This window comes from Lepisosteus oculatus, chromosome 5, assembly GCF_040954835.1.
Source record: "Lepisosteus oculatus isolate fLepOcu1 chromosome 5, fLepOcu1.hap2, whole genome shotgun sequence".
In the NCBI taxonomy this organism is placed as follows: Eukaryota; Metazoa; Chordata; class Actinopteri; order Semionotiformes; family Lepisosteidae; genus Lepisosteus; species Lepisosteus oculatus.
In genome coordinates this window covers 25,326,368-25,347,207 of record NC_090700.1, presented here as the reverse complement: position 1 = coordinate 25,347,207, position 20,840 = coordinate 25,326,368, and the positions used below count along the sequence as shown (strand labels likewise).

The following is a 20,840-nucleotide window of genomic DNA, read 5'->3' as shown; positions in this document are numbered from 1 at the left end:
TACTTTTTGTCAATGAAAAAGTGTGTGTGTGTTTTTTTTACTCCCTGGCGGAAATGGGCTTCCATAAGAATCAAGTAATAGGTTAATTCCATGCTGAAAAAAAGAAGAAAGAAAACACATTCCATAAGAATCAGTATACTGTAGCTCTGGGAAATTTTTCCTGCATTAAAGTTTAACCCGTCAAGAGCACTCTACATTACAAACTCCAGGTGTTTCACCCTCACACCTGAAGAAGGATTCACAGCCGAAAATCTATTTTTTTATTTCTTTTTTACAAATAAAAAAAATCGTTTGCCCAGCTTAAGAGGGGGGGTTTGCTCTCATTGACAGCTGACACTCCTCCATACACTCAAGTGAAAAATGAATAACGCCAATGTAAATGTTGTATTTACAATTTGTTGATCATAAAAATGTTACGTTCTCTAAAGCTTTCTCAGTCAAGTATGACAGTTTACCCAGGGAGCTGTGAAAGCATGTGTAGGCAGCAAAAGATCAGCTAAACTGGGAAGATGCGACACTGAAGATATTATTAATAACCTACTGGAGCGATTCAGAGGGAAAGTCAGTGACTATTCGTTGTTATTAAAATATGACTTAGATTCGAACATGTTGTGATATTTAGAAATATATAAAAGTCAATTAATTGTACATAATATTGCTATTTTAGTTTTTCAAAGAAATGTTTGTTAAAAGAACATTTGTGGCGCTAGCTGGATTTGAACAGCCAACTTCTCACTTATAAGTCAAGCACTTAAACCATCATGCCACTAGCACAGTCACAGCATCTGGGGGAGAAACAGCCATACACATATCAATAGATATGGTATGTGTACAGTATATAATACTGTTTGTGTTACAGTACATTAATATAATTATATCGTTATTAATTTCTTTAGATACACGGTTCCATATTATATTCCCTATTAATCAAATTCTAAAAGTATTTTACTCCGATATCAAGCGTATTCGCAGAAAAGCTTAAAACTATCACTTTTCTCACAGAGTACTGTATACTGCATAAACGTCCAGTTCAGTAACATGGTCAGAGGGAGCAAGGACCATGTAAAAACGTTTCCAAAATAACCACATGTAAGACTTTGATGCTTAAAATGTTTAGGGAGAAATGGAATACTGGTGTGTATTTTTTCTTTAAAATACCAAGACCAGCAATATACAGTACAGTTTACATACAGTAATATGTTTATCTTTTATGAGCACGTGAAAGGCTTGGTGAATTGGAGATTCTCAAGAATTACTTTGCATGATTGGAAACAAATGCGTGATTGGATCAAGGACATGCTGCGGTGTTACTTTTTGTTAATGAAAAAATAATGTATTTTCATTTGCAAAGACGGTTACAAAGAATCTGGACCAGGCTAATACTTTGAGTTTACAGGTTGTCCAAGGTCATTCATTATTAATACTATTAGTAATATCTTCGGTAAAGATTTTGATGGCGACAGCTCAAACACTGTACATGAGAGGTTGAGCTTTATTAGCTCCACCTGGCGGTAATTCCAGATACTATTATCTTGTTTGCGGTATTATCTGGTATTATGTGAGATTATACAGTATTATACGGTAACCTGGGTTATACCGCGAAAAGCGCACCACATTTTAAAGCGGTATAACCCGCTCATTTTGAATGGCAGCATCTGTATCAATGATTTGTTATTATGACAAAAGTATTTTCCGGTCATATTTGAGTGTATTTGTTAAGTTATATCGAATTATTAGAAGAAAGTTAGTAGCGTGAATCCTCGTGGTTAGCATAAAGGCCATGTATTTGGTATGTTAAATGTGAATGTTTTAGTGATTAACAATTTAGTTAATGTTCGGTAATTGCATTAGTTTATTTCACTGTTCCTGGTTTTCTATATTTATTAATGTTTTTTTTTATATTAATAACCAAAGTGCTATCGCATTTATATTGCTAGTGAACATTACATTTTTAAAGAAATACTAATGTGGTCTCGCGATATCGCCAATTTCATTGTGTTCTAGTGTTTCGTATTTTTTTTTACTGAAATGTAGAAGGAGAAGACTGAAGAAGACATAATGCAGAATATTTTCTTAATATATAATTAGAAAAATATTAAGAAGCATTTTTGTAACTTTCAGCTTATTTTCTTTGTTATATTGTATTACTGTAAACTGTATATCCTATATAGATTCACACTAAAAGCCAATGATGAGGAAACAATGAGTTGAGTGACTGATTATTTAATAATTTCCCTCTTCAGGGGCGCTACAGATGCAACAAAATAAATGGGAGCCTATATCCCTATCCATAAAATGTACCCTAATTTAGAAAGATTGTTTGTTTCTAACTGAGGTATCTTTTACTCAGGAAACCCAAGTTCCCTAAAAACACAGAATAACATGCTGTAATGAGGTTCAAATACTTAGTTCTAGTCCAGTCTGGTTGGTGATCAAGAAGTAGGGGCTCTCGTCTAGCGCAAGCTTCAAGTCCCAACTCTTCTAGACTCCTCTCTCTTTTCTCTGTTCTCCTTTGTTCTTCCCCCCTCTTTTTTCTCCTGTGCTCTTATGGAGAACTTATACTATGTCTTTCTGCCCTGCTCCTTTGCAATCATTAATCCACAACTTGCTTAGGTATACTAGGATAAACTTTACTATTGATTCTCTCAAGAAACCCCCCAGGCCTCAGCAAACATTATCTCTGCTTTGACTTCCCAGTGTCACAAACTGTATCTAAAATCTAAGAGACACTTCTCAAGTCACCCAAAGCCGTAACAATATATTTCACAGATCCTTAGCAATATATACTGAGATACATATACTCTGTAAATATGCAACAAATAGGTACTGACATAGCATTTGTTGTACAGATGCAGCCATTCAAAATGAGCGGGGTACGCTGCGGTACAACGCGGTAGGCATATCGCATCAAATAATGTCATAACGCGTCATTTCGTGTCATTTTGCGTCATACCGTCCTTTATCGTATGCAATTTATATTATGTTAATAGTATCTGGAATCACCTTGTAAAACCGGCAGGTGAAGCTAATAAAACTTTCATGTACAGCATTTGAGTTGTCACCAGAAAACACTTGGTTTCGAATCCTGATCACTGCTGAAGGACAATCTTTACTCAGTTAAGAATTTAAGTTGTATACTCTTTAGACTTTCAAATTTAAACTGTGTATTACAGCATGTTAATCATTAGACATTAAAAAGTTGGTATATTTTATGAAAGCAAGATTGCTCAGTTGGACAATAGTACACAGCCTACCACCTTTATAATAAATATTTTAATTATGCAGAAATATTTTATTAATCAAAGTCTTTACCGAGATATTACTAATAGTATTAGTAATGAATGACTTCGGACAAGCTTTAAACTCAAAGTATTACCCTGGTTCACATGTAAACAAAAATACTTTATTTTTTCATTGACAAAAAATAACACCACAGCATTTCGTTGATCCGATCACGCATTCGTTTTCAATCATACAAAGTAGTCTTGAGGATCACCGATTCACCATGCCTTTCACATGCTCAGAAAAGATACTAATTTAGGAACATAAACAGATCACTGTATGTAAACTATACTGTATATGGCTGGTCTTGGTAGTTTAAAGAACAAATACACATATATTATTATTATTTTTATTAATTTCTTTAGCTAGCTATGCGATTCCATATTATATTCCCTATTAATCAAATTCTAAAAGTATGCTTTTGTTTACTCCGAAACGAGCGTATTTTCAGAAAAGGTTAAAACAATCCATTTTCACAAAGTACATAAACACACAGCAGTATGGTCAGAAGGAGGACGTAAAAGCATTTCTGAAATAACCACATGTAAGACTTTGATGCTTAAAATGTTTAGGGAGTAATTGAATACTGGTGAGTATTTTTTCTTTAAACTACCAATACCAGCAATATACAGTTTACATAATATGTTTATGTTACTAAATTAATATCATTTATGACATTCAGATGCGTTATGCTCCTATTCTTTTTATGCTCAGCTACTAAAATTTCCCTTTAGTTGTAAAATTCCATATAAATATTCAATACTAAGCAGATTGAAACGTGCACAGTAAAGAGATTAAATGATTAAATCTTTTCACTACCAACCAATGCACCACAAGTGCCCCTGTCGGTCATTTTGGCCAGCCAATCACTTACCGCGGTACGGCGCAGGGGCTTGTGCATAGTTGCGTGCGGTATGGGGTTTGTACCGTGAACTTTGAATGGCTGCATCTGTATTTCTAATGCCTCCAGATATAATACAAAAGCTTATTCAGAATTAACCTTCAGAATTAAGAGCCTACCTGTATATAAGGCAGTTACGAAACTAAATTTTAATACATCCATCCATTTCTAAATCAGTTTATCCTATACAGGGTTGCAGGGGTGCAGCAGGCAATGAAAACAAGGCAGGATACATCCTGAATAGGATCCCAGACCATCACAGGGCACACAAACACACACATTCACACAGAGCCAATTTTTCCAGTCATAGTAGCTCTATATCAGTAGAAAAAGTCTATAGCCTATTGTTTTACCTTTTACTCAACATCTGAAAGCAGCAGGTACCTGAAGCTACAAGAATCAATAGCAGCAAAGGAATTGTAGGAATGATGACATAAATAAGCAGCAGACCTACGACAAAGAAAACAATAAAAAAATGAAAAACAGTTTATACTGTTAAATTCAATGTTAATATCAGAAAGCAGACAAAAAGAAGGAGCAGAAGTCATCTGGTTACTGGTGATGTGGGATCACAGTCGTAGAATGCAGTTGTAAGATTATTTAATAAAATGCACTATAATACATATATGTTGTGTAATATTATAAGTATTGACACCTGAAGAAGGCTTCACAGCCAAATATTGTGTTTTCTCTATCTTTCAGCATGGAATAAACCTATTACTTGCTCCTTTGCATATTATAAGTATGCCTTCCTCTTTAAGTGCATGTTCTAAATATATTCAGGTCATTGCATGCTGTTGTACACAGAGTATGGCACTCTGTGTATGGTGATTCGAAGGAGTTACCAGAGGGTCCTGCTGGTATGACTTGCTGGTCTTCCTCATGTGTGTTGGACATCTCCTTTCCAGTACTGTCCTTGGTAGGTGAGATTTCTGAAAATAAAAGTGAAACAACAGAAATGACTTACTCTATGTTTAATAATAACATTTTTTATAAACCCAAGGACACTGTACACCGTGAATAAAGACAAATAAAAAGCAAATAAAACATAAAAGAAAAAAAGAAGAAAAAAAAACAAGAGCATACAGAAACAAGTAAATGTTTATTCCATGCTGAAAAGAGAAAAAAGGAGGGAAAAAAGACCCACTGACCCACCTGAAGAAGGCTCCTTCTCTTTTTAGCATGGAATAAACCTTTACTTGTTTCTTTGCAGCCTACATATGCTGATGGAGCTACCCACTTGAAGAGCAACATGTTTTCACAGTTGTAGGCAATCAGCGTACATGTTAAGGTAAGTTTTGAGTTTGGATTTGAAGAGAGTTAAAGACGTTGTCTCTCTTCAGGTCTGAGAAAGGTCATTCCATAACACTGGAGCAGCAAAATTTAATTTAACTTTTTTCATTGACTATAACACTTTGAAAATAATCCGTTCCCTTAGTCCTGATTCGTTCCGAGTTCCAAAAGTTCGTAATAAAGACAATCCGCGATGTATCCTAAACCAGTGTCCGTAATCCAAAATCATAAACCTTTCTCTTTGCAGTCATTCGTTGTTCCTTAGCCCGATCCTTAACAAGCACCTCTTTCCACTCTTTTCCTCCAAAACGCATTCACCTTACCGGCTTCCACCCTGTTCACTGCCTCCGGGCCACTTATATTCCGGTTCCTGATGTGTCTCAGCTGTGTCTCGTTGTTTCTTAAGGTAGACCCTTTCCATCTACTGGTCAGCTGATTCTTTTTGTCCGCCATCTTGCTAAGGTCAATCTCTAGCATTTTCAGCGTTTCGTTTCAGAAATACCTGTTAGAGATGACCCTTCCCCGTGTCCTCTTACAAAACCCAGAAAGGCATGTATCACTAGATCAGACCAATTAAATGAACAACAAATATGTCTTTATAAATATTTTTGGGAAATATACAATGGCATACTTGTAGCAGAAATAGCTCACAAAGCCTGAGATGTTATTTCTTGTCTTCCTATAGACAATATATTAAAGTACTTCAGAGTCTAACCCATCGTTGATTTGCTAACCATTAGTACCATTAGTTGCAATAGGTTGGTAAAATTAATGAAGATAAGCAGCAAAATCATTGAAGCAAATCAAATAAACCTAAATACTCTAATTTGCTCTATTCAAACAGAAGATTCTAAATAAGTCTAAAAGCATTATGGGGTGTGTGGCATACCCCTTGTATCACTGTGATTTTACATTAATCCTATCAGGGAGATGTATTACACTCTGTCACCAGGTGTAAACGTTTCAACTTGACTGAACTGCTCTGCAACATCTTGTTTCTGATTAAGGCAATCAATCAAAATGTGAACAGTAAACATTGCTAACCTTTCTGAATATGAAAAGTAAATGAAAGGTAGTAAACTAGTCATTTTTGAAAATCATACTGAGGAATTAAGAAATGTTAAACTATTCTTCCTTAATCTACCTTGCTTCTTGACAAAGAATTAAACTGTCCACCCTTTCTGTCCCTGCAAGTCCCACAGGATATGTGCTTTTTAAGCATGACTAAGAATAACATGAGCACAATGCCTTATGTACCGTTGGCCACATATACACTTTTCTGAAGCTGTGCTCTAAAACTTACCATGCATAGAATAGTTTGTCCGTTAACCCAGCTCTAGAACATTGTATGTTAACATTGTGTTATGTGTTGTCTACACCAAACTTTGTTACACTGTATAAAATGACTAACCTTATAACCATTCAGAGAGACTGGCCAGTGCAGGCTGCTCTACCGTATGCATACGAAATAAACAGCTTTTCTTTCACAGACAGCAGGACTCAACAACAATCCCAGCTGAGGTGACTCAGTTTGGCGATGGAGGAGAAAAGTTAGGCGCCGCACTTGTGATGAGGTAAGGATTCCTCTTTGTAAAAAGTCCCTTCTCCTCTTCACGGCGCTGACTGGTATTTTCCTAATGCTACAGCGAGTACAGTAAAGAACAAAGAGCCTTTGTGTCTGTGCAAGAAGAGCTGTTTCATAGGGTCCATTCAGGACGTGCGGTAAACCCAGGGTCGTAACCTGGTGCGCGGTCCCTCTGTTAGCCTCCGAGTGCAGGACAGAGGACCTCTGTCTGTTAGCCTGTGATTGCGGGACAGCGGGGGGGTGGTTATCAGATCAGGTAGAATCTGATGGTTGTTGAGAAGAAAAAAAGAGAAAAAATGATTTGGTGCAAGGAGAAGTTAATGGAGGTTTCTGACTGGGTGTCAGAGAAAAAGAAACTAGGAGAATGCGAAAAGAAAGTGAAAAAGAAATATGGCTTGTCAGACGGTGTGTGGACAGAGCAAGAGTGTAGAAAAGTGTAGGAGTACTGGAATAAAAATAAGCAAACGTAGTCAGGGCTCATATTAGGAAAACACCTAAGAAGTAGACAGAATATTATTGAAAAGACTGAATGGGATAAAACACAGAGGTCCCTGACAGAAAAATTAAAAGCAATGGCAGAACGAAATGAGGTTCTGTTTGCAGAAAAGAATAAAGTTAAGGGAGAAGTTGATAAACTGAATAAGGAAGTAGAAAAATGTTGCGACATAAATATGACACCCAAATTATATCTCGACCTGGGACCGTTCCAACAAGGTGGGGGATCAGATTGGGATGATACCTGATATGACTGGGACCGGGATGGGGTCGCGCCCACCCAGTCTAAAATTGTTCCTGACAACAAGAAGCGGGGGCATGTAATCAGACGGAGACAAATAAATGCCTAGGGTGGGAGATCCCTGGGGCAGATCATACATTAGAAAATATAAACCTAAGCCTGAAGATATAGACTGTTGGGCTAAAGAGGTTCCATACCCTAAATCTGGTGTGCAGCAGACACGGAGTGCTCTTCAAGAATTAAAAGATACATATGGTATCAAACCAATAAAAGCTGCAATGATATTGAGACAAGTAGGAGAGCAAAAGGCAGGACAACTAAGAACCTCATGAAAGGATCATAGTGATAAAAGGGGGTGGGAAATTGTGTGGGCGTTCTTGAAGGAACACTACCCACCCCTGACAGATTGGAAAAAGGTTTCCGCATGTCAACAGAAGGAAAGTGAGGACGTTTCAGATTTTACCGAAAGGTTAATTACATTATGTATAGAATATTCAGGGCTAGCAAATGAAGAGGAGGTAAAAAATGATACATAGTCAGTGATAAAACAGATTTATCTGAGCAGTTTGAAGCCAGATATAGCTACAACCATTATTTTATGCCACCCCGATATAAAATAAGGAGATGAAAGATTCAAAATGGTTACCAGGGAAGCCCGCAGAGTAGAGCAGAGCATGTTTGCCAAAGTGAGGGCTGTGCAAATGGGAGGTAGTAATGTAGCTTCTCAATGTAAGGGCAATGGAGGCCCTGAGGCCAAAGGAATGGTGTGCTTTTATTGCAATAAACCAGGTCACATTGCAAGATATTGCCTCAAGAAGAGGGCAGAGGCCGGTGAAAACGGCAGGAGAGACGATAAAGACTTAGCTTTTAATCCAACAGGTTGGGAAGAACAGAAGGGGAAAATTCTCTGTCTCTGTTGAAAATACCACAGAAGCAGAAAAAAGGGCTTTAAGAGACGTGTTTGATTTAAAGTAGACAGGTTCTTTGTGGCCTCCCTAAGTTTGACACAGAGCCTAGGGAAAAGGGAACTAATGTTACAATGTACTGTAAATTATGTCCCGATATTGCTGTTATGGGACACATGAGCTCAAATATCCTGTTTATCTACTAAAACTGCAAAACAATGTCAGATACAATACTCTGAAATGTTTGGAGGCTACTGGGGTAGGGGGGCAAAAAGTGTGTCTGAAAGAAACACAAGCTGTTACCATTCATATGGGGGTTGATATACAGTTTAAATTGCCCATGTGGATGAGGGACACTCCAGATCTACTGTGATGGGACGCCCTGCAATATTTATAGGGAGTTTCGTTGTTAGTACAACAAAGTACTGTACAAGTAAACATTTGGTATCTGCAAAAAGATTACATTAAAGGGCATGCTATATGGTCAAAAGACAAGGATGAGTGTGAGCTTTTGTTTATGCCACCTGCTATGTTTACAGGGAGTTGGCCTCCTTATACGAAACCACATAGGATTAGTCCCGTGGTGGAGGAGGGCATACAACCTGTGGTACAGAAATTGCTGAAACAAGGAATCATTAAGAAAACTCAAAATAAAAGAAATAGCCCAATTTGGCCAGACTAAAAGGCAAGTGGTGCTTGAAGATTCACTGTCAACTACCAGGTGGCAAACCAACATATTTACAAATTGACAACCTTTGTGGCAGATCCCTCTGCTATTTTCAAGTTACTGCAGCCTGACCAAAATGTGTTCTCAGTTGTAGATATGGTTAATGGTTTCTGGTCAGTGCCATTGCACCCAGATGTAGAGGACTGGTTTGTATTTGTGGCTGATGGGGATCAATGTACCTGGACTCAACTGCTGCATGGGTTTCATAATAGTCCAGCAGTGTACCATATGGCCTTGAGACAGCAGATGGGGGAACTACCCCCACTCTCATCGGTAGTTATACAATATTTTGATGACAGTTTGGTAGCCACGTTTGACAAGGAAACCCACAAGCAAGAGTAATTACTCATTTTAGATCATCTGACCAGCACGGCACACAAGGATAGTTTAGAAAAAGCTTAAATATGCTCAGACTCAGTGATATATTTAGACCAGAAGATCATCCAGGGGAAACTAGAGCTCACAGAAGATTGGGCTCAAGCAATTCGTCACTTTGCCTCCTAGTACTGTAAGGGAACTCAGGGCATTTCTAGGACTATGCAACTTTGATCACTCATGGGTAGATTCATTTTCAGAAAGAGCCCAGGCTCTAACAGACCTGTTGAAAGGTGGGGGACAGTCTGATGACCCTAACTTTTTAACTACCAAAGCACAAGAGGCCTTTAATCATTTGAAACAAGCTCTCTTACAGGCTCTGGGTTTCCCTCGAGAGGACAGGCCATTCTACTTACAGTGGTGTGAAAAAGTGTTTGCCCCCTTCCTGATTTCTTATTTTTTTGCATGTTTGTCACACTGAAATGTTTCAGATCATCAAACAAATTGAAATATTAGACAAAGATAACACAAGTAAACACAAAATGCAGTTTTTAAATGAAGGTTTTTATTATTAAGGGGAAAAAAAATCCAAACCTACATGGCCTGTGTGAAAAAGTGATTGCCCCCCTGTTAACACATAAATCAACTGTGGTTTATCACATCTTTGGAAAGCTGAGTTCAATTTCTCTAGCCACACCCAGGCCTGTTTACTGCCACACCTGTTCTCAATCAAGAAATCACTTAAATAGGACCTGCCTGACAAAGTGAAGTAGACCAAACGATCCCCAAAAGCTAGACATCATCCTGCGATCCAAACAAATTCAGGAACAAATGAGAAACAGAGTAATTGAGATTTATCAGTCTGGAAAAGGTTAAAAAGCCATTTCTAAAGCTTTGGGACTCCAGCGAACCACAGTGAGAGCCATTTTCCACAAATGGCGAAAACATGGAACAGTGGTGAACCTTCCCAGGAGTGGCCGGCCGACCAAAATTACCCCAAGAACGCAACGATGACTCATCCAAGAGGTCAGAAAAAACCCCACAACAACATCCAAAGAACTGCAGGCTTCACTTGCCTCAGTTAAGGTCAATGTTCATGACTCCACCATAAGAGAGAGACTGGGCAAAAATGGCCTGCATGGCAGAGTTCCAAAACGAAACCACTGCTGAGCAAAATGAACATAAAGGCTCGTCTCAGTTTTGCCAGAAAACATCTTGATGACCCCCAAGACTTTTGGGAAAATACTCTGTGGACTGACGTGACAAAAGTTGAACTTTTTGGAAGGTGTGTGTCCCATTACAACTGGTGTAAAAGTAAATCAGCATTTCAGAAAAGGAACATTATACCAACAGTACAATATGGTGGTGGTAGTGTGATGGTCTTGGAATGTTTTGCTGCTTCAGGATCTGGAAGACTTGCTGTGGTAAATGGAACCATGAATTCTACTGTCTACCAAAAAATCCTGAAGGAGAATGTCCGGCCATCTGTTTGTGATCTCAAGCTGAAGCGCACTTGGGTTCTGCAGCAGGACAATGATCCAAAACACGCCAGCAAGTCTACCTCTGAATGGCTTAAGAAAAACAAAATTAAGACTTTGGAGTGGCCTAGTCAAAGTCCTGACCTGAATCCAATTGAGATGTTGTGGCATGACCTTAAAAAAGCGGTTAAGGCTTGAAAACCCTCCAATGTGGCTGAATTACAACAATTCTGCAAAGATGGGTGGGCCAAAATTCCTCCACAGTGCTGTAAAAGACTCATTGCCAGTTATCTCAAATGCTTGATTGCAGTTGTTGCTGCTAAGGGTGGCCCAACTAGTTATTAGGTTTAGGGGGCAATCACTTTTTCACACAGGGCCATGAAGGTTTGGATTTTTTTTCTCTTAATAATAAAAACCTTCATTTAAAAACTGAATTTTGTGTTTTCTTGTGTTATCTTTGTCTAATATTTCAATTTGTTTGATGATCTGAAACATTTCAGTGTGACAAACATGCAAAAAAATAAGAAATCAGGAAGGGGGCAAACACTTTTTCACACCATTGTATATGTAAGCGAGTGTAACGGGTTTTTGACTGCTGTGGTGCCCCAGGACCATGGAGGTAGGTTCCAGCAGGTTGCATATTACTCCGAACAATTGGATGCAGTAGCCGAAAGTTGGGGACCTTGTTTAAGAGCCTTACAAGCCATCAGTCTGGTCGTGCAAACAGTTAAAAGCCTGGTGCTGGATCAACAATTGATTGTGAGGTGTCCACACGTTGTACACACTCTTCTGTCACTTAATAGGGTGAGTTAAGTGAGCACAAGTCGCTTTGCCAAATGACAGACTCTTCTAGACGCTCCCAACATCATGATAGAGAGGAAAGGCACTCTTAATCCAGCCTCCCTGTTGTCTGACCCAAGTGACCAGTACATACTGGAGCGCAACTGCAAAACTGGGTCATGAGGGCAACAGATTCTGATATTTCAGAAAGACTGAAATAATGTGGGGACTCCTGGGGTAAATCTTTTTAATACGTGTAACTGGGGGGGATATCCCGCAACATGCACAGCACTGTCTACACAAAGGAGAGCATGATGTCAATACATTTTTAGTTCTCTCCAATCAGCTGGCTTGAGACCCTAACAAAAGTTCATATTGGGTGTGTTTAGCAATCCCCAGATATATGAGGGGAGGTTTCCCCTCATGCCCATGCCTTACAATCTATTGGACTATTTGGGGGGTAGGAAAATGGCTACAATCTGTGTTCGGCGCATGGAAAGGATCCCTTGTGCAGTTTTTTTTATAGGTTTAGTTTTGCTGGTCATTCTTATTCTTTGTGTAACATGTCTTAAAGCAATATGTGTTAACGTAATTAACTCGGTTATGGTTGTTTAATATAGTCATAAATGCGAAAACCTCATATTATAGAACATGATCGGTGATGTTGCAATATGTTCTAAGGGAGGACTGAGGAATTAAAAAATGTTAAACTACTCTTCTTTAATCTTTCTTGCTTCTTGGTAAAGAATTGAACTGTTCAGTCCTTGTGTCCCTGCAAGCACCACAGGATATGTGCTGTTTCAGCATGACTAAGAATAACATGAACACAACGCCTTATGAAACATTTGCCACATATCCTCTTTTCTGAAGCTCTTTTCTGTGCTCTAAAACTTACCATATATAGAATGGTTTGTCCGTTAACCCAGCTCAAGAACATTGTGTGTTAACATTTGTTAAGGATATTGTGTTATGTGTTGTCTACACCAAACTTTGTTACACTGAATAGAAGGACTAACTTTATAACCATTTGGAGAGACTGGCCGGTGCAGGCTGCTCTCCTATATGCATATGAAATAAACGACTTTTCTTTCACAGACAGCAGGACTCTGTCATAACAATACCAATTTAGGAGTATTAGCCAACACTTTAGATACAGATGATAAAATTCAAAAAGATTTTGATAAAATTTACACCTAGGAAAACAGCTGGCAGGTGATGTTTAATGTTAATAAGAGCAGGGTTTTGCATTCAGGTAATAAAAAATGTGAACTATAAATACAAAATAGGAAATGCAGAGCTGGAAGAGGATACGTATGAAAAAGATTAAAGAAAAGAGTAAAACTGTTTTGTTTTTTATTTATTATATGTTGTTTTTTGGTGTGTTTCTCAGTATTTTATGTAAGGTTTCATTCAGCATTTTATTTTCATATTGCATGTTTTTTTAAACACCTGCTTTGTTTGGTTTCACTTCCTCTGCAAGCAATTATGACATCAGTAATAATTATTTATATAATTTCATAGTCCATCCATAGTCCATCATAGAGCTGGATGTATGCTGCTATACATTCTGTCAATTTATGTAGATCCATATATGCACATTTTATTCACTACTTGTATGTAGGGAGTTGTATGTATTAGCGACCCGGAGATAAAAAATCTTGTTTGTACGAGATAATATTGCATTTATATGAGACAATTATCTAATTTAAACAAGAAAACTATTGCGTTAAAATGCAATAGTTAATTTGTGAACATGTTGCCTACTATATACAGATGCAGCCATTCAAAATGCACAGTACAAACCATGGTGTGTTGGTCGGTCAAGGAAAGATTTAATCATTTAATCTCTTTACTGTGCATGTTTTAATCTGCTTAGTATTGAATATTTATATGGAATTTTACCGCTAAATGGAAATTTTAGCAGCTGAGCATAAAAAGAATAGGAGCATAATGCATCTAAAGGTAATAAACAATATTAATTTAGGAACATAAACATATTATGTAAACTGTATATTGCTGGTCTTGGTATTTTAAAGAAAAAATACACACCAGTATTCCATTTCTCCCTAAACATTTTAAGCATCAAAGTCTTACATGTGGTTATTTCGAAAACTTTTTTATGTGCTCCTTCCTCCTTCTGACCATGTTACTGTACGTTTATACAGTATTCAGTACTTTGTGAGAAAAGTGATAGTTTTAAGCTTTTCTGCAAAAATGCTCGATATCGGAGTAAACAGAAGCATACTTTAAGAATTTGATTAATAGGGAATATAATATGGAATCATGTATCTAAAGAAATGAATAATGGTATATTTATGTACTGTCGCACAAACAGTAGTATAAGACTTTCCATTGAGATGTGTTTGTCACATGACTGCCTCAGTGGCTTGATCGCTTAAGTGACTGACTTGTAACTCTTAGGTCAATTGTTCAAACCCAACTGTCACCATGGGTTTTCCTTTAACAAATAAACATTTCTTTGAAAAACTAAAATAGCAAATTTTATTGCCATTATATTGACATTTTTTATATTTCTAAATATCACAACATGTTCGTACTGTATGTACACAGCGGTACCGCAGGTTATACTGTAGGGTGCAAATTCACGTGAGCCCGAAAGCCCTATCAAACAAAGCTTTATTCCTTTGTTTTGTGGTCTGGGTAATTGGAGGTTACTCTGTTATGCTTCCTATGGTAATATGGTTTTTCGCAAGAAGGCGTATTGAGCAGTATTTCTCGCGTTGTGAACGTGTGTACACAGCGGTCCCCCTGGGTTCCAGTTAGTGCGTAATTACGCATAGATGAAAAAAAGAGAATTAGCTCACTGATAGTTTTATGTGGAGACTGTGAACATTTTCACATGTCGTGGTCTTTAAAATGAACTTGGTTTGAAGGCTTTCTGTGTTTCCCTTCCAAAGATATGGACAGAAGAATATTCCAGCGTGGTAAAAAAATGGCTTAAAAACAACATAGTGAAGGCTGTGAAAACAGCCACATGTATTTTGTACGCACACCAAGTGTTTTAGTAACTCTAGAAGTTATCGTGAAAAAGCTACAGTCGTGCCAATTGTAATTGTTTTTATTTTTAAAGACATTTTAGAAAAGTGTAATCTATACAAAAAAGTTGCATTTAATACCATACAATATTAATATATTTACAGAGATAAGCTCTCTATTAAAGCTCAGATCAAAAATCAAGCACAGATCAAACAGCAAGATCTCACACACTGGGACTGATCTGTGATCTGTGATGTGGTCACAGATCAGTTAGGAGACGTTAGAAGCTTGCCACACCCGGACTGTTACAATAACGCATTAGCAAGTTAAAGCAATTACGCTGAAAAGCCAGGCATAATCATTGTTTTCTTCCGTGATGTTCTGATCTGCAAGGCAGTTTGGCCGCGGTGAATGTGGATTCTATCTGGCATTGCCAAATTGTGAAAAATAAAAGTATTTTATGAAACACACATTTGCGATTTTAATCAAGATGGGGGTAAGGGAGTCTTCCCTATGACACTCTCCCTTATAAAATTAACGTAAAACAAAACAAAAACTAAAAATAAGATACAATCTACAGACATTCACAACATAGACATATCATAAAACATTTACACATTGTGAAAATCTGTAGATTGTATCTTTTTTTTAGTTTTTGGCCAGACCACAGCTAGGACCCGCCGGGCCCCACAGTTCCATTCGCAAACACCCCCACAAACCTACCCACACACACCCCTACTCCCGCACCTCACCGTGCCGGCCACCACTGCGTCACACAGCTGCCAGCATACTGCACCGTGCCCGGCAGCAGTAGCGATTGTTACTGTCTGAGTCTCTGTGTCTACATTTGTTTGTAAACAAACCGGTTTCACAGGTATTTTCAATCCCCAGCCACTGTTGTTTCATCAGTTGTTATCCTGTAAAGTGCTTTGAGAAGCCACCTTTGAAGGCGCTATATAAAATAAAAAGTTTATTATTATTATTAATATTGATTATATTCTTCCTCCCAGAACTTGTAAATTGTTGTTGTTATTGTTGTTATCCTGTAAAGTGCTTTGAGAAGCATACTGTCCAGCATATTGTATTTCATTGCACTTTGACAGATTCTCTTATAATTACTTGTTGTCAGAATATCCCCCCCCAAAAAAAAATCATTTTTTTTTTTTGCTTACAGTAGTACTTCTCGTGTTAAGAAAGCTAGGTGTTAGCATAAACTATTATTAATCAATAATATAACATTTAGCACTGTAATAAATTGTGCTAATAATAAATTCTATTCTACCCTGAGAATGTAGGGCGGAGGAAAAATGCCCATGGTCTTTTCACTCATAAACTTGTGTTAACAAAAACTACAGTATGCTTAAGAGTTATTCAACCAGTTTTTTTTTCAGCTCAGCCAGCGGACTGATCACAGATCAGTCCCAGTGTGTGAGATCTTGCTGTTCGATCTGTGCTTGATCTTTGATCTGAGCTTTAATAGAGAGCTTATCTCTGTAAATATATGAATATTGAGTGGTATTAAATGCAACTTTTTTGTATAAAGCTGTGTTTATTTAATACCACTTGATAGTTATATTAACACATACTTAAAGGAGAAGAGAGAAAACATAATGTTTCAGCTGTGAAGTCTTCTTCAGGTGTGAGGGTCTTCTGCTCAAAATGAAACGCTAAAATGTAATGTAGGCTCTGAACGGGTTCAACTATGATTTGGGCTTACCTACCCTCACACCTGAAGAAGGATTCACAGCTGAAATCTTGCAGTATTGTATTGCAGTTGTAGCAGCGAGGCTTGGTCATCCATTGGCGCCTATCTGTCTAGGGAGTGCCAGATGGACATCTGGACTGCATTCCGAGGTGTCAGGAGTAAGTGACTCATATCTCACCTTGATCAACCAATCAGGGACTGGTAGGGCTGAGTAACCCATGTGGGACTCAGATGCCCATGGATTTTTCAGCCAATGAACGAGCTGAAGTTCCTCCGGGTAAAAACAAGCAACACAGAGGGCCTGAGAGACTATTTTGTGGACTTTTCTAAAGGGAATTCAAAGGAGAATTCCAGGGCAGGACGGCCCAGGAGCAGAAGGCTCCCAAGGGCAGGACATTCTTGCAGCGCGCCTCCTGACCATCCTGAGACTCAGCCCGGACAACCACGGAAGGGCCAGTGTGTCCGAGTGCCAGAACTTTCCTCTGTTCTAAGAGTCTAGAGCGGAGGTTGCCAGAGAGTAACCAGAGGATCCACCCGAGGTTAGCATCAGCAGCAAGCCTCTTGAACAGGTCGGAACTGTGGACAGCTGAATCACTATTCAGAAATTCATCAGGAATGAACCGGTCCTCTTCCTGACCTGCTGGGACCCACAGACATCTTTTCTCCTGTGCACAAACTTTGCTAGTTTAAGCCAACACTAACTAGCCGGTCAGTGAGCATCAGCAGCGCACCGTCGCAAGCCGCACAGCACAGCCTGGCACCGAGCCAGAGAGCGCGGATTGGACAGCAACAGCCTGAAACCGTTTCTTTGTGCCCGCAGGAGATCTGAATCCCCACAGATTGGATGAGTATTCAACTTCAATGCATTACAGCTCGAGAATTCAATTGTTATCCCAACCAGTTGATATCGATTTAATTCCTAAGAGTTATGTACTTGTTTTGAGTATCTAATGTAGAAGTTGTAACCAAGTTCACTTTACGAAACGGTCTTAATGAATGATATACTGAACGTATGTCCTCTTGATATATGTAACTCCTTGTAAACTGACTGAATATATACCTTTTGTTCTTCTAACCCTCTCGATAAGATCTGTTAGGTTCACATGCATATTCTATGTATTAATAAATGTATCCTCGTGTATTAGTACCTGTGTGTGAGCGTTGTTTGAGTTATGTCGCATGGTTGGATTCTAAAGCCATCAAAAGAATCATTTTGTGATTTACTGCTACAATTAATAATTGTCCCAGTAAATGCCCAAACCGTACAGAACTGGTGCCTTCAGAGAGCACACTACACAGTATATGTTTATATTGTAATGCATATGGCCTCCATTGCTTGTTTTTTTTTGCCTCCATTGCTTGTGAGAGCTTGCTTAACAGCATGGTGCCATCACCGCCCTTCCCTGTGTCTAGCAGGGACCGCAGCCGCTAGGCTGACAGGAGATTCCCCTTTGGTTCAAGAGGCTGGGTCCCTGTTGAGTGATGCTGGAGGCCTGGGTTTGAGTCCCTGACAGTGGGGGGCTGACCTGATGTGGCAGCGGTGAGGGTACCCATGTGAACCCTGTAGTGTTACAATATCATTATATCTAATTTTTTATTTCTTTTTTAAAAATTAAAAAAATAATTTGCCCAGCTTAAGAGGGGGAGTCTGCTCTCATTGACAGCTGACACTCCTCCATACACTCAAGTGAAAAATTAATAATGCCACTGTAAACGTCGTATTTACAATTTGTTGATAAAAATGTTAAGTTCTCTAAAGCTTTCTCAGTCAAGTATGATAATTTACCTAGGGAGCTGTGTAAGCATGCATAGGCAGCAAAAGATCAGCTAAACTGGGAAGATACGACACTGAAGATATTATTAATAACCTTTTAAATCTGAAGGGAAATATAAAGGGATTCACACGATAGAGGTTCCTGCTACTGGAATGATTCAGAGAGAAAGATGGTGACTATTCATTGTTATTAAAAAATGACTTAGATTCGAACATGTTAGAAAGATAAAAAAGTCAATTAATTGTCCATAATATTGCTATTTTAGTTTTTCAAACAAATGTTTGTTAAAAGGAAGCTTGTGGCGGTAGCTGGATTTGAACAGCCAACCTCTCACTTATAAGTCAGGCATTTAAACCATCACGCCACTAGCACGGTCACAAGATAAGTGGGGAAACAGCCATACACATATCAATAGATAGTGTATGTGTACAGTATATAATACTGTCTGTGTTACAGTACATGAATATAATTATATCATTATTAATTTCTTTAGATACGCGATTCCATATTATATTCCCTTTTAATCAAATTCTAAAAGTATGCATGTTTACTCCGGTATTAAGCATATTCGCAGAAAAGCTTAAAACTACCACTTTTTATACACATTATTTCACATGTTAGTTAAAGACTTCGATGCTTAAAATGTTTAGGGAGAAATGGAATACTGGTGTGTATTTTTTCTTTAAAGTACTGAGACCAGCCATATACAGTGCCTTGCGAAAGTATTCGGCCCCCTTGAACTTTTCAACCTTTTGCCACATTTCAGGCTTCAAACATAAAGATATAATTTTTTTATTTTATGTGAAGAATCACCAACAAGTGGGACACAATTGTGAAGTGGAACGAAATCTATTGGATTTTTGAAACTTTTTTAACTAATAAAAAAATGAAAAGTGGGGTGTGCAAAATTATTCAGCCCCCTTGCGTTAATACTTTGTAGAGCCACCTTTTGCTGCGATTACAGCTGCAAGTCGCTTGGGGTATGTCTCTATCAGTTTTGCACATCGAGAGACTGAAATTCTTGCCCATTCTTCCTTGCAAAACAGCTCGAGCTCATTGAGGTTGGATGGAGAGCGTTTGTGAACAGCAGTTTTCAGCTCTTTCCACAGATTCTCGATTGGATTCAGGTCTGGACTTTGACTTGGCCATTCAAACACCTGGATACGTTTATTTGTGAACCATTCCTTTGTAGATTTTGCTGTATGTTTGGGATCATTGTCTTGTTGGAAGATAAATCTCCGTCCCAGTTTCAGGTCTTTTGCAGACTCCAACAGGTTTTCATCCAGAATGGTCCTGTATTTGGCTGCATCCATCTTCCCCTCAATTTTAACCATCTTCCCTGTCCCTGCTGAAGAAAACCAGGCCCAAACCATGATGCTGCCACCACCATGTTTGACAGTGGGGATGGTGTGTTGAGGGTGATGAGCTGTGTTGCTTTTACGCCAAACATATCGTTTTGCATTGTGGCCAAAAAGTTCGATTTTGGTTTCATCTGACCAGAGCACCTTCTTCCACATGTTTGGGGTGTCTCCCAGGTGGCTTGTGGCAAACTTTAGACGAGACTTTTTATGGATATCTTTGAGAAATGGCTTTCTTCTTGCCACTCTTCCATAAAGGCCAGATTTGTGCAGTGTAAGACTGATTGTTGTCCTATGGACAGACTCTCCCACCTCAGCTGTAGTTCTCTGCAGTTCATCCAGAGTGATCATGGGCCTCTTGGCTGCATCTCTGATCAGTCTTCTCGTTGTCTGAGCTGAAAGTTTAGAGGGACGGCCAGGTCTTGGTAGATTTGCAGTGGTCTGATACTCCTTCCATTTCAAGATGATCGCTTGCACAGTGCTCCTTGGGATGTTTGAAGCTTGGGAAATCTTTTTGTATCCAAATCCGGCTTTAAACTTCTCCACAACAGTATTACGGACCTGCCTGGTGTGTTCCTTGGTCTTCATGATGCTCTCTGCGCTTTCAACAGAACCTTGAGACTATCACAGAGCAGGTGCATTTATACAGAGACTTGATTACACACAGGTGGATTCTATTTATCACCATCAGTCATTTAGGACAACATTGGATCATTCAGAGATCCTCGCTGAACTTCTGGAGTGAGTTTGCTGCACTGAAAGTGAAGGGGCCGAATAATTTTGCACGCCCCACTTTTCATTTTTTTATTAGTTAAAAAAGTTTCAAAAATCCAATAGATTTCGTTCCACTTCACAATTGTGTCCCACTTGTTGGTGATTCTTCACATAAAATAAAAAATTTATATCTTTATGTTTGAAGCCTGAAATGTGGCAAAAGGTTGAAAAGTTCAAGGGGGCCGAATACTTTCGCAAGGCACTGTACAGTTTAAATATTGTAATATTG

The 20,840-nt window shown here is 38.6% G+C and overlaps 1 protein-coding gene across 1 annotated transcript in view; it reads right to left on the bottom strand.

Moving 5' to 3' along the window:
• The window catches only part of chodl (chondrolectin), a 136,400-nt gene that overhangs the window by 24,196 nt on the left and 91,364 nt on the right, over positions 1-20,840 (bottom strand). Inside the window, 3 exon segments of the mRNA XM_069189725.1 lie at positions 4,537-4,633; positions 5,029-5,080; positions 7,252-7,307. Coding sequence (XP_069045826.1) covers positions 4,537-4,633; positions 5,029-5,080; positions 7,252-7,307 — 205 coding nt within the window.